The following is a 14,765-nucleotide window of genomic DNA, read 5'->3' on the forward strand; positions in this document are numbered from 1 at the left end:
AACCAATCTATTCAAGACTCTATTCTTTATCACTCTTGAATCAAACTTTGGTTCAGCCAACAGAATCAGTGAATGTACCGTTTTACCTATCAACATCTAAACTTCAATCAACATGTTTACTACGTCATGGGCAGGGTTATCAGGGGCCTCCCTTTGTCCTGCGAACTTTGTTCAGAACTGCTAATACTGATTTATTTATTTATTCTCAACGGCAAACACCATTTTACAAACAACACATTATCAATTCAATACAATAGCAAGCAATAAGCAATAGCAAAAGTAATTCTAAGGTAGCATATCGAGCAAAACAAACATAGATTAAATAAATTAGAAGAATTGAGCAAAACTCGGGAACATGAGCAATAAAAAAAATACAAAATTTAACAAGAGAAGAAGAAAAACCATCATCAGGTGATAGGTAACAAGAATAAACTACTTGAGAGAGAGAAAAAAAACATAACATAGGTGCGGCAGTGTAAAAAACAAAGTAAACGAACATAGTGATCATTACAAGCCTGTGGCCTAGACTGATGATCTCCGTTCAGACTATTGTTTGATATATCTTTTTTTCATATTTTATCATATGCCAATTTGGGGTGCTGAAAATCAAAGAACACTTTTCTTGTTTGAGGCTTCAGAAAAACGCAGTAAGTATAACCATTTTCTCTCAGCAACCATGTCGCAGTTCATGCAAGGAGGGTTTCAGCTCATCTGGAATTTTAACATTACTTTGAGACGCTCTAATTTGTTAGGCAAAACCTTTTCAAGTTTAATGACAATTCTCATTTCTGCAGTTACCCCTTGCGCTTCACGATCAGCTTTAAATTCCCAAAGACGCCACTTCTTTTTTTCAACATAACCTCTTGTACAGTGGAATTTAATTTTTTAACAGTCTAACCATTATCTTAAATTAGAGAAATATGATCAGCTTAGATTGAAGACTCGAGTCAATGCTTTAGGAATGTTGCTACAGCGTCCATGAGTTTCTGGCTAGCGGTTAATGATTTTTCCTTTAAATTTTATTTATTGTATAATGGTATATATTTTAAGTTTCTGAGTGTTATTCAGTGTATTGACGTAGCTAATACAAAAATTGTATTTATTAATTTGGCAAATAAATGACTTATTGAGTCTTTGCTGTCAGTGTTATATTGTCGTGATCGTGAATATGGAAATTTTCTTCTGGAGGATTCAATTGCTGTTCTCATTTTTTTTTCTGAGGTGTAGTTAGAAATTTCAATATTTAAATTCCAGAATGAGACCAAACCAAACTTAATAGAAAGAAAATAACCGATGGACAACAACAAAACGTATAACGGTACCTCAAAACCTCATGGAAGATATTCAGGCCGCCATTCATAATGTGACAAAAAGAAATAAAACGCTGTTAGCATAGATGAAGTAATATAAATGGTGTTTATTTATTCTATGCTGTTAGTATGTTATGAAATCCACCAGCCAATGGGGAATGAAAAAATCATGACGCATCGTAAAAAAAATTGAATTAGGAGAATAGCAGAATAGGCAGAAGGAATAATGGAAAATAAAATGGAACAATGGAATTGAACAGTAAACGAGAGAGGAGAAGGGAAAGAAGGAAATGGAATGTGTACTTAACTCTTGTTTGTTTTTGTTGGAGTGGAGTTGGACCTTTCGTGATCGTGATTCACAACACAACAGTATCTTTTATTTGGTTGGATTTAGAATAGGCCTAATAGCCTAAATTTTTAATCTGTTGTTCAGTTCATCAGTGTCAGTGATTCTTTTTCATTGAAACAGATCCCTAACATTTTGTGCTGTGAACTATATTGTTCATTTGACCACAATATTGAGAGCTATTGCTTGCTAGCCAATTCACTAAGTTAGGCTGCTCAAAATCTCATAATGGGAAGTTGTAAAATAATTTTAGGCCTTGTATTCAGTGGAATAGGAGTGTGTGTCAGTTTCTCAACATTCTACTTTTTCTTGGCAGCAAACTATCATGCCGCCGTGTGGGCATTGATATCAGGTAAGCATAAGTTAATAACTTAGGTAGAATCCATTTTGAACCTTTGACCCTCCAAATCATTCCCAAACTGTGGTAAGCAGAGGCAACAGCGATGGTCGTTTATTGGGCTAGATCAATAATAACTTGCATTGTGGTTTCTGGAAACAATCTTTTGGGCAAGTGTCTTCTTTAAGCCGGGTTTACACTAGACCTATGTAGACACCTGCTAGCCTATATAACTTTTACTATAGGCTATAACATTGTTACATAACTTTTGCTATGTAACATAGCTTACTGTACTCTAGGGTACAGTTTCTTAACTGGGCTATGCTAGTCGATTGAAACTATCGAATTGAAAGTATTGTATAGTAGGCCCTGATCGTTATTTTTAAATATATCTAGGCCTATTATAAAATTAAACTATCATAACCTAACCAACCAAACTTGCTGATGGTGAAAAAATCGCATGAAGGTTTACTAATCGAATCGATAGTTTCGATCGATATTAGCATAGCCCAGTGTGAGGTAGGCTACCAAATTTTGAGGGGGGTAAAAAAACGTAGGCCTACTGCTAATCAACAAACACCATAACTTGCCAGTTTTCATCTACAATAGCATACTCCTAGGCCTATGTGTGGGCCCTAGCTTCGGCTATGAGCCAAAGAACGTAGGCCTATATTTTTAATCACAGTGAAGTACACAAACACACCCACAACTGCATATTTACTCATAATAGCACCCCGTTTCATCAAACAAAGTTAAACCGACCGATTTTACAAGTATTTATCACCGACAACGACGACATAACCTCAAACTGGTGTTTGTTGACCGACGACAGACGATAACTAGACCGAATCCCCGCTCAGCTGTTGGCTAGTTTCCAAAATCACCACCGGAGCGCTTAAGCCGCGGCCGAGGAAATCGGGATTTGAGCCGGACAAGATTATTCGCTATTTGACCGCCGACTAGCTCACACACGACTTACTAATACGACCCTACGATTCGATTACGAAGGTTAGCTAACACACCAGTTAGGCCCCTTTTTACGTTTTCTTAAATTACCAATTTGAATTATCTAAATTTAATATCGTAACTTGAGTCTTGACCCGCCAGTTCCTGCCTGCCAGTGACTAGCGGTGGCGATCGTTTATTTTATTTTAATTAATTAGTTTCGAAATGACGATTTCTCCATTCGCTTAACGAGTAATTGTTACTTGGATTGTTTTAGTTAATTTGACGTTTCGATACCCCGAGACTTGTAGATTGAGTTCTAAACCCCGTCTGTGGCGGGTGAAAGTATCAAGTCTGGGAGTAGGCTGAGTTGAACAATCAGCTACGAATATTAGTATCAAATCTATTTTAAATCATCCCACGATAAATTCTCCATTCAATTATATTAATTGGGCCCCGACGACTCTGTAGGAATTGTTTTTATCTTATATTCGATATTGTATCAATTATCTTTATACCTTTATACCTTTATACCATACATCCATCGCTGACCAGTAATGACTGGATAGATTTCGTCAAAAAAAGTTTAAAGTGTTAATACTTTAGAATAGGTTAACATGGCAGTAGGTCATGAGATCCATTCATCACTTTCCTCAACAAAATATTCCCTAATGGAATAGAGAGGCCGTGACTTTAGTAGTTCTTCTACTTTCTTTTTAAAATTCCTGAGAGGGAGTGACTTTATGTTCTTGTCCAGATGGTTGTAGAGCCTAATGCCAAGGACAGGATAGCAGTCTTTTTGCTTGCTCAGCCTGCAAAAAGGAATGTTTAAAATTTCTCCTCTTCTCGTGTTATAATCATGAAGTTGGTTTCTGCAGCTGAGGTTGCCTATGTTTTCCTTGACATGCACCAGACAATTGTAAATAAATTGACTGTAAACAGTCATTACTCCTAAGTCACGGAACAGTGGTTTGCAATGTTCATGCCTTGCGCTGGATGTTATGGCTCTTATAGCAGCCTTTTGAGTTTTCAGAATGGTTCTTGTTTCCGAAGCGTGCCCCCATACGTCACATATCAACGTCCTTAGCCATTTGTTTTGAAGTTGAATACGAGTAGTTACATCACATTGGCTAAGATTGAATACTCGTTGGCCCTACAGAGTCATCCTAAAAGTTAGGCAAAATTCTCCAACACGTTAAGTTAGCGAAGGCTGGGATGATATAACTCCAACTGGGCGTCTGCAGGATTTCCTGAGCGCTTCCAGAGCTCTGAGCCTTCGATTAAATGTTAAATAAATTGATCAGTCAAAGCCGTGACAACTTCGTATCGACCCCTGGATTTTTCTCGGCTCCTTCTGAGCACTCCGGGGAAGAAATTTGAGTGTGGCCGGTTCTAGGGGTAGGCCTAGCCTGACTTAGGTGAATACTAGTTTATTCCCCCCCCCCTCCCTAGAATTTTGCGTCACACCAGTTAAGAAACTGTACCCGTACTCTACAAAAGAGTTGCAGGCAATTTTAGTGATTCGGTAATACTACACTTGTAGCCTACTACTTATGTCATAGCCTATTACATTTTTTTGCCTTATCTAAGCTTAACTTTACCAAAATTAGACGATTTTAAGCATTTTTAACCTTTGGCCCTTTAGGGGGAAACGCCTAATATTTCACCCTGAAATCCCTTAAGTTAGGCTAGGCTATGAACATTGAAAAAATGCTAGAATTCGGCGATTTTAGGTGCTTGAATTTTTTTTTTACTTTAGCCTAAGTAAGTAAAAATTATTTTTCTCATTAATTTAGGCCATTTTAAACACTTTTTTGGCAAATACTTATAACTTAAGTTATTTCACCCAAAAAAAAAATACGCAATTGAAAATCGTGTAGTGTTAAGAATCAATTTAACTTACTATTGGCGCATTTGACCGGTAGGTAAATTTTTCAAAAACTTAACAAGTTACCTAACTTACCTTCTAGACTAACCTTGGTTTACCCAAAATCGGTAATTTTCGGCACTTTGCTAGCCTATAGTGTACACGGGTTAGGTTGGGTTATTTTAGATTAGCTTAGGTTAAATTAAGTTAGGTTGGATTATATTTAATTTGGTTTCGGCTACCCAAAAATGGGTCATTTTTGGCACATTGCTATTTTTTATGATTTTCTAACCTGGTTTTCTGGGTAAAAACGGCATTTGCCGAAAAAGTGTTTGAAATGGACTAAATAAATTAGGCTAATAAGATAAACACTCTAAAAGTAAAAAGTAAAAAAAAAAATTCAAGCCCCAAAAATCATTGATTTATAAGTTAGGGCTTTTCCCGATGTTCAATCGTCATTTTTAGGGGGCTATATTCACATTCCTTATCAAAATGTCGCGCTGAAGAGACCTATTGCTCGTGGCAGCCATAAGGGTTCGCGGAAGCGAAGGTTTTGTTTTGACCGTCGCTTGTTTCGAGAATTAAGAAGGCCTATAGTGTTACAGATTTATTCCGGGACCTTAATGATCACGATCATGCTGATGATCCATAATTTAAAAGTGAAATAAAATGCAATGGTGGCTTCAAAAACTTTTTACGTAGGGTATAACGAGTGAAGATTTTGAATTCATCATTGGCTTGAATGACCACAAGATTGAAGGAAATAAACACAACATTCAGAGAATGTTAGATGTAAGTTCAAATCAAATCAAATCCATTTATTGCCATCAATATTAAATACATAGGCTATATAGGAACGTCATACAGTTGCTAGTTAGCACTATTTCTTTTGATCTTTACCGACTCCCGATGGATAGCACAATTCTTGCAGAATCTGCTATATTTAGCAGTAGGCTAGCACTTTTGAAAAGGTACTTTTCTACTTCTAGCAAATGTTATTTAAACATTGCTAGATGCTACACTTAAATCTACTATGTAGCTTTTGCTTCATAGTGTAAACCCAGCTATAGTTCACGGAGATTACATAGGCCTATTTTCCTGATTCAAAGTTACAAAAGCTAGGCTTTTAGGCCTAGTGATGTGATGGAGTCAAGTGCCTCGGCTATTTTGATTTTGATTTATAAACTGCTGCTGACTTCAGTTATGAGTCAAGTCATACTTGACTAGGACCGATTGCGGCTGGTTTTGAGTTTGTGTAAGTTCAGTTTCACCATGTGAGTTTGTGGTTTAATGAGTTACTTCTTGAGTCAGACCTAACTTATTCTATTTGAAACAAGTGAGTCAATTGACTCATTTTTTGCCAATTGTTTAAGTTAATTGTGAGTCAGCCAATAATGTTTCAGTTTTGCGAGTCAAGTTGGCAGGTGATTGAGTTATTAACTTATAAGTTTGGCATTCTCCATATATATTCATCATTCAACAGCCAACGTCTAGCTGTTAAACTTTTAAAGGCCGTTCGGTGGTTTAATCGTCTATTTTTATCAACTAATAAAGTGATTCCTTCCCTCCTTCCTCTACCATGTCCAGGTAGTTGAACTTTAATTGTTAGTTGTTAGTTTGTTTGTAGTTTGTTGTTGTGGTTAGTTGTTTTAATGAGGAGGTCTTCTTTAGTAGTTTAACCTGGTTACAATACCTTTAGAAACTACCTCCCTTACAAAATAGGCCCGTTACACCGGAGGCATCATTTTCGTCTCCTCCAATCACTGTGAACCATGAATGTCTCCTATGGCCGGAGAGAAATAGTTAACTAGCATAAGTGCGAAGACGTCATCAACATTTCCTCCGATTGCGGTGAAATCATGAACGACTCCTGTGGTCGCGGAAAAATATTTATCATCTTGCGCCAGCACGGAGACATCATACTCGCGTCCTTCGAATGACAAAATCCTGGAGATCTTCTGTGATCGCAGATGTTTAGTGACAACTCCTATGTTATAATGATGAACTATTGCGAACGCGGAGATTTCATGAAGTCTCCAGCGATCGCGTTACCTATCCTGGATTATTGGTAAAATTAATTTATTTAGAAAAACCATTTGAAGCCACAAGTGAGGCCCCTGGCAACCGCCGTGTCCGCCGTTGGGAAATACGGCCCTGAGCGAACGTGTTAAAATCTAATTAATCGTGTGGCTTAAGTTACTTCAGATTTCTGTTCTCATAGTAGGCCTAGGCTAAACATTGGGACTAGTTACTGTAGGAATGAATGCATTTCATTATAGAAAATGTAGGCCTACTTAAATCGAAAATTCAGTAGACTCCCCCTTATCCGGACACCTTTTAACCAGAATAAACTCAGCAGAAATAACATATCTCTTTATTCAGACAATCTTTTTCAGCACATGGGTTTAACCGTTTACAGCAGGTACCTAACTATTCTAAAGTGTCTAAAATTAACTTTAAAAAATAAAGGTCGATGTCTGTTCAGAACAAAAACTGTGTTACCCTATTTAATCTTTATAATGATTTTAAAATTCTTTCTCCATTTTACATAAGTATGCTAAGTATTTTAGAGTAGGCCTATATGTAAATAAAGTAGCCTACTTTAAAAACATTGTTTCGCAAAATTTAGACTTTTAGGCCTATGATTTACTTTTTCTTTTATAAAGTAAAATAGCCTATGTTGTTTAGCCACGATAGTCTCTTTTGGCAATGTTTGCCTTATAAATGAGCCTAGGAAAAACTCTTTGTATGGACGATTGTCTACAAAATTCATGTGGCTTGACATGTTCATATTAGGTAATTCACAATCTATCGTTAAACTTCTGTCCATCCAAGTACCGTCCAGATAGAAAATGTTCCTTTTTTGCTCTCCCTTAGCTTTCTTGTTTCTCGCAAATACTTGAACCTCAAACCTAGAATAACAGGTCCTTCAATTAATAATTTTCTTTTAGAACCGCATTTCCTCCACTTGAATCCCATATCTTTCAGGTGACGAGGAAGTGCCCATTCGCTCCATTTAAGTTAAAATGTATTCTTTTTCTCAAAACCAGTAGGCCTAACAGTTTTTTTACACACAATTTCTTTATTCGTATAAAAATTGCATATTATATCTACGATTACATGCCTAAGCCTATTTTCCCTGCGATGTACACGAGCTGAGAGAAAAGTTTTTAAAGAATTATGCTTGCCTATTAATGTATAGATATTTTCTCAATTTTGTATAGTGTGGTGAAAAATAGCAATAGTACCACAGGCCGATTCCTAAAGGGTTGATAACAGTTGTGAAACAGTTGTGTTTATATCAGAACATATCAATTTTATTTGAGATCAGTCAAATATTATTTGAGAAAACGTCAAATGAAGTTGAGAACAGACAGTTGTATTTAAGAAGGCATAAATTGAATTTAAGAGCAGTGAATTCTATTGAAGAAATAGTTAAATATATTTGAGAACTTGTGATTTGATACTTAAAATTCAGCTAATTTGCCAACTTCTCAAATTAAAAGCTCTCATTCTGAAATGAAATTAACAATTTCTCAATTCTATACAATACGTAATTTACTATTCTGATAGCCTGTGAGGTTGGCGAAGGACTCTGAGGGATTAACCAACGCACGCGCACTCGCAAGCAGGACCCTACTAACCCACGGCGTGTGACCCATGTGTGTGTAGGTGTGTCTCTGTGTGTGTGAGGGCTGTAATCCCTTAGAGTCCTTCGCCTCACGGAATATAGCTACATTTGTTGTTTTATCAAATTCAACTTACTCGCCTAATTTAATATTGATAAATTCCCAAATACAAGTAATGAATCTCAAATACAGTCATTAACTTTTCAAATAAATGGGGAAAAGGTGTAGAAAGATTAAATTTAAGATAGTAATAGTGATTAAACTCAACTGAATTTTAATTTCTATTTCGGTCTATTGTTATTTTTCCCTTGATCTCATGTTCTTATTACAATTCAATTGTATGTAAATTGTTGACATTCATATTATGTTGTTCATTTCTATATTTCTTCATTCTATTTAAACTATATAAACTAAATATACTGAGTTAGGTTGGTCAGTGTACGCTGGCTATATAGTCTGCAACTAAACCAATATTAATTTTATTAAGAACTAATAAGCGCTTAAAAAAGTCATACCTGGGTTATTTTTTAATCGGTTTTTCAATATAGAGGTTTCATTACGTTTGCGTTGAAGGCAATTAAGTAGTGTTTTTTTTTGTGTGAAATGTTAATTGTTAAGTAAGAAATAAACAAATTTGTCAAAGTATATGTATGCATAAGCAAACTACACCAGTTTACGTATTCTCCATAAGAATAACATATACATTTTTAATTTGCATTTTTTTATATTTTCTCCGTGACTAATACCCTACAAAAATACTGTAAACTCTAAAAGTAACCCATTAAACTGGTGACACATTGAAGGGAAGATACAACTAGCCATAGGTACATAGGTACTACTAGACGTAGGTACAACTAGTCTTAGGTACAACTAGACGCATACGTATGAGGTACAAGTAGACGGTTGCGTAACCGACAAGCTGTACATGCAGATTTTTAAGAGGTACATCTAGATGTAGAGACAACTAGACGTAGATACAACTAAACGCCGGTACAAGTAGACAGCGACCCCTTTTTATATGAGCATTAAATAACTTATTGTCTTTACCAGTACACTCATTGTCACAACACTCAATCACCCGAGTAATGAAATCCCTCTCCACTACGTATAGTTGAACCATGTTTTCTTATAGGAATTGCAGATAGGCTATAGTTTTTCCATAGCGACAAGCAACGTACAAATCAAAACAGAACTCGCTGCATGAAGACACGAGACTAGACTGAAGCAATTGACGTGACCACACACTCACCAAAACAAAGATACGAGGCCTAATGATGTTTACAGATAGGCTACATACAGTATATGCCTGGCAAGGCGCCCTCATGCTTAGCACCTGTGACTAGTGTGCGATAACCTCCAAACACTGCTGCATGTGACCTTGGCTCAAGGGACTTCTTAACTCTTGCGGACAGTATATGTGGGGCTTAGTTATAATCTTTGAACTCCCTTAACAAAAAAAATAACAGCTTGTGTATTTCCCTGACTCTCTTTATAAATATTATTTATAACATCTATTATTGATATTTGCCTCTTTCAAAGTTTTAATATCCGATACATTTTTTCAGGCATACTAGCTGCTATCGATTTCCACCTGCTGTTCTTGCATTTCCGAAGAAGTTTGAGCTCATGGCATTCCACTTCAACCATGAAAGATTTTGAAATCCTGGCTGTGCTTAGTTTATTGGCTGGATTGGGTGCTGGAGCATGGTACCTTTTTCTCTTTTTCTACTACCAACTTCGTAAGTTTGTTTATATTTTTAGCGTTTTTTTTTAGATATTTAATATATTGGACCTTTTCCGTCAATTCACCACCACTAGGCTATATAAGTACCGTAGCCTATAACATTACACGATCTAAGGTTACGCCTCAGTTACAAACTAACCTAACCCAACCTAAAATAAACCTAACCCTTAACAGGTTTTGTAAATAACCTTAACATTTCAACCGGGAAAAACCTAGTGGTAGTGAATTAACGGAAAAGGTATAATTTTATTTACATCCTGGTAACTTACATTTTAAGCGTTACTATTAGTGATGAATCCTATTTTCACTGGCCACATGTTATATATTGACCAATAAAAAAAAAGGGTTTCCTAGCTAGATGTCAAATTCAAGTAGATGCTAAATGTCATACCAATGAAAGATAGGAGATAGAGCCAGTTATTATTGATGGAACTGGTCCTCCGTATAAATAAGCATAATTGGGCTCTAGCCAGTTTTGGGATATAAATGAACTGAGATAAACTGAGCTATCGACCGATGATAATTATTACTGATTTATGTTGAATAACTCCCAAAGTTTTTGCCAAGCACAACTGAAAGCGATTCATTCTTGGCGGTAACATAGATTTTTATTAACGTTGTTATTGACTACTATAAAGAAACTCATAGTCACAAACGGGTGGAGACTTTCTAGAATAGTAGTCAGAGAAGTAAAGAGCTGCGAGTTGCAGGCACATGTGCCCGACCGTTTCCATTCCAATTGGGTACAAATTTGTGCCACGACTTGTGCCAGGCTGTTTCCATTCCTACAAATTCGGAGATTTGTGCCCGGCACAAATTTGTAGAAATGGAAACGTAGCTTCAGTATACTGCTACCATCCCTAATTAACCTAATTAAAAACTATCAATATGTTGACTTTTGTTTATTTAACATATTCATGCTGTACAAAATACATCAGTTACATTGAAATAGCCGTCTTATTTTGTGATCTATTTGATATATGTGATCTAAGGTGTTTAATTTGATCAGGTTATTTTCAAAGGATGGTTATAAAATGTTAGCCATTTTATAGCCAAATCCAAAATTAATGAAGAATTTTGTGAGTAAAATAAAAGCAGATTATGTTGTTTAAAAAGTATTGTAGTCTTTAATTGTAAATAAATAACAATTTTGTCAGCCAAGGTGGCTCATCGACTGATAACTAAAAACTTCTATAATATTTGCCTTTTTTAAAGTCTGAATTTTATAAATATTATGTAAATAGAATATTTAATTTAACTAATTAGTGCCCATAGCCTATCGCGGAGTGCCCATTTGTCAACAGCGTTCTGTTGACGCTGCAGCGTTGAGGAAGGAAATTATGAACTCGGAAAGGTTTGTTAGTTTGCCAGGGATAATCTCAGATGTTGTCATGTCACCGTGATTGCAACAGATATTGTTCACCAATGCTTCGACAATCACGGAGATGATTATGATATCACAGTGATCGATGCTCTTGCTCATAGTTGTAGTTGTGCGTACTAGGTAGGAGAACGGGTTTTATTCCTATAAATCTACTACCAAGGGTTTCAACATAGCTTATGTACATATTTTATTTCATACAATAAAAATAATTTAATGCCCCCTGCTGCAGCAAACCTGCAGATTAAGCAAATTTCTATTTGATTGGATTTAAACTAAAATATTTCCATAAACAAGACATGTTTATTCCCCAATTAAATAGCATTAGATTTAACGAGTACCTAGATTTGCTGCAAAGGGGTAGGTGAAAAGTGTTTCTTTCACCATGTTAATAGTATAAAATAAAATATTAAATTTATCAAATTTGATTAACTTATTTCCATACACAATCAAACTTACATCAGTTTTCTTTTTATCCATAAGAATAACATGGGAATTTGATCTGTTTGAACAAATTTACTATAAAACTTCAATGCACTTAATTAGACCTTCTGCATTGTTTAGAGAGAAATTGCGAAATCTTATGTTTTCAGGGTCTAAAATGAGAAAACCCCATTTTCACCCCATAAAACCCCTTTACCATGGTGTGATCATGCTGGTCCGCGAATTCATTCAATTTCATCGCTTTCACGGACACACATATATGTATATAGATATATATATATATATATATGCCCTATACATATATACAAATTTGAACTGATAGTGTTTTTAGCCTCTAAGGACAAAAAGTAAGTCAGTCCCGGGCCCATGTCTTACCGTGCCACCTACAGTAATTTAGCTACTTCCTTTAGGGAAATTCCTTAAAATGAACACACCGTGCAACTTAACAGTTTGGATGAGTATTAAGTTTACCTGATTGATTTAATGGAACATGATTTACTTATGGTGGTATTTTATTGGAATATCATTTACTTATGTTGATAATTTGTATTGTAGCTGTCTTGCCGATCTCTGACAGTTATCCCATAGCGTCAGTGTGGGCATTCATGACGGCCAAGTGGGGGCTCGGCTTGTTCATCACTGTGCGCCACTTACTTCACGAGCTACAGACCAGCTACCCCTCTTTGCTGTCTTCACCCTCTTACATCCGGAACCGACCTTACTACCACAGACTTGGTATGTAAAAACATTCATGAATTGTAAAAGACTTCTAGTCCCATCGAGCATAATGAGACTGCATTAGTTTATTTAAATGTATATTTATTTCGCTCCACTGTCACTCCTACTTTCCATGGCGTACTATGCTAGCTTGAAAAAGTTGGCACATAAATATTTATTTTTACATATTTTATAGGATGTATTTTTGTAAGTCAACAAACCTATCCTCTCTTTAAGTCTTTCCATGCACAGGTGTAATTGTTAGTGTAGCCTACACCAGGATCTAATTTCTCTAAACAACCTGTTGATGAGAAATGGTTGCTCTGTAATATTAACCAGGGTGTGCAGTGCAGCCAACCAATAGCATAATGTACCAAAAACAATATACTGTATGGCTGGTAATACTGCATATATACAGTTTTATTGCATTTATGGCTGATCCGAACAATTTAGTAACTGAACAGGGTTCGGTCCCTAGTGGGACTTTGATGTACTATTAGACTTAAACTTGTAAAATTCATGCTAGAAATAATTCTTTTACAACCATCACACACCTAGCACCCATACAGTTGTTCCAAATTTGTTGTATTGACATACTTATTTTGATAACAATATAAAAGACCACACAGGCTTAATACTTAGGTACTCATTTTCTCACTTTTATAGCAGTTGCGTACATGTGTATTCCACATAGCTTAACGATGTAGGCCTACTGATGTGAAATATTGAATAAACCAACCTTCTGGAATGATTTTTGTAGTATTGTTTCAAAATTTTAAACCAATTGGTGATAAAAGTGAGGATTTTTTAACTTTGTCGATAAGCTTCATATTTTCAACTTTTGCATGGTGAAGTCTACATGACTGTCATGGATAGAGATACCAGTGTGGCAATGTCGATTTAAATTAGGTTAGGTTATTTTGTATTTTTGGAGTGCTATCTAGCTTGGCAGTGGTGCTAGAAGTCTCATTCTGACTAATCTAAATTTGTAGTTACCCGCAATATTATTCTGTTATTGTAACTAATAAAATAAGATATAAAGCTGATTCTGTGATATTCCCATTTAACCCCAGAGTTAGCTTGCTTTTGTTTATAAATGTGTTTGGCTGTATTGTATCAGCAATTTTACTTTATGCAATAAGTTTTAACTGTGAAAGAAAAGAGCTAAAGCTTGGAGTTGTTCTTCCTCCTTTTAAAGTTTATTTTGAATGTTAGATAACTGTGTCATATTCACTTAAAATGCCCTGGACAGTTATTGCTTTGGGCTATGACAGTAAATTGTATAATCCTCCGTATACTGTTGCATTTTTTCTTTCATTTCCAAACTTTATCTTGATATAGGCATATCTTCAGAGTAGATACACAATTTGAAGTCAAATTGAATTTTATCCGTTATTACAAATCTCCTTACGTTAGCTCTCTTCATAATTATTTTGTGATTCTTTTAGAACATGTATGTGAATTAATAGGCTTTATGTAATATATTCATGGTGCTGAATTCAAAGTGATAGAGACTGGTTTTCTCAGTATGTGTGATACATTCCTTCAACATTTAACCATAACTTTTTTAATTTTAGTTGAAATTATGAACAAATTAAATAGCTTTATTTTTTAAGAGCAGTATTTGAAAATATGTTAGCTTTCACAGTTCCCAAATTTTGTTTGTTTAAACTAGAGAAATATTGGAGTAACATTGATTGCATTTTGTACTTTATAGTGCCTTGTGTTGTAATAAAACATTTTTGTACTGAAAGGAAAGCGTTGGTTTATTGCTAGCCTATTGCAATCCAATTATATGTTTTCTGATAAACGTATTTGTGAAGAGTGGGAGTTTTGGCATTCACCGAGCTTTACACCAAGTCGATTCCTCACAAGTGCTATCGAACTAATTTTACTCTCGCATTTGAGAGTATATGAAATAAAAGAGTCAATATACTCTGTTTAACACATTTGCTGAAGTTGCTCAATAGCTGGGCGCTGCCAGGGTTGCAAAAATAAATGCACAGAAAGTTATGTGAGATGCCAAGTTTAAGTACGTAGCAAGC

The 14,765-nt window shown here is 35.6% G+C and overlaps 1 protein-coding gene across 1 annotated transcript; it reads left to right on the plus strand.

The window, feature by feature from the left end:
• The first annotated feature begins 1,678 nt into the window (after positions 1-1,678).
• LOC128998248 (uncharacterized) lies at positions 1,679-14,478 on the plus strand. The gene is made up of 3 exons (XM_054424299.1): positions 1,679-2,008; positions 10,000-10,173; positions 12,559-14,478. The coding sequence occupies exons 1-3, from the start codon at positions 1,885-1,887 to the stop codon at positions 12,744-12,746; spliced, it is 486 nt and encodes a 161-aa protein (XP_054280274.1). The 5' UTR covers positions 1,679-1,884; the 3' UTR covers positions 12,747-14,478.
• Positions 14,479-14,765: the final 287 nt, after the last annotated feature.

Source organism: Macrosteles quadrilineatus, unplaced genomic scaffold, assembly GCF_028750875.1.
Source record: "Macrosteles quadrilineatus isolate MER2022 unplaced genomic scaffold, UCM_ALF_1.0 Scaffold_7__1_contigs__length_78375512, whole genome shotgun sequence".
NCBI lineage: Eukaryota > Metazoa > Arthropoda > Insecta > Hemiptera > Cicadellidae > Macrosteles > Macrosteles quadrilineatus.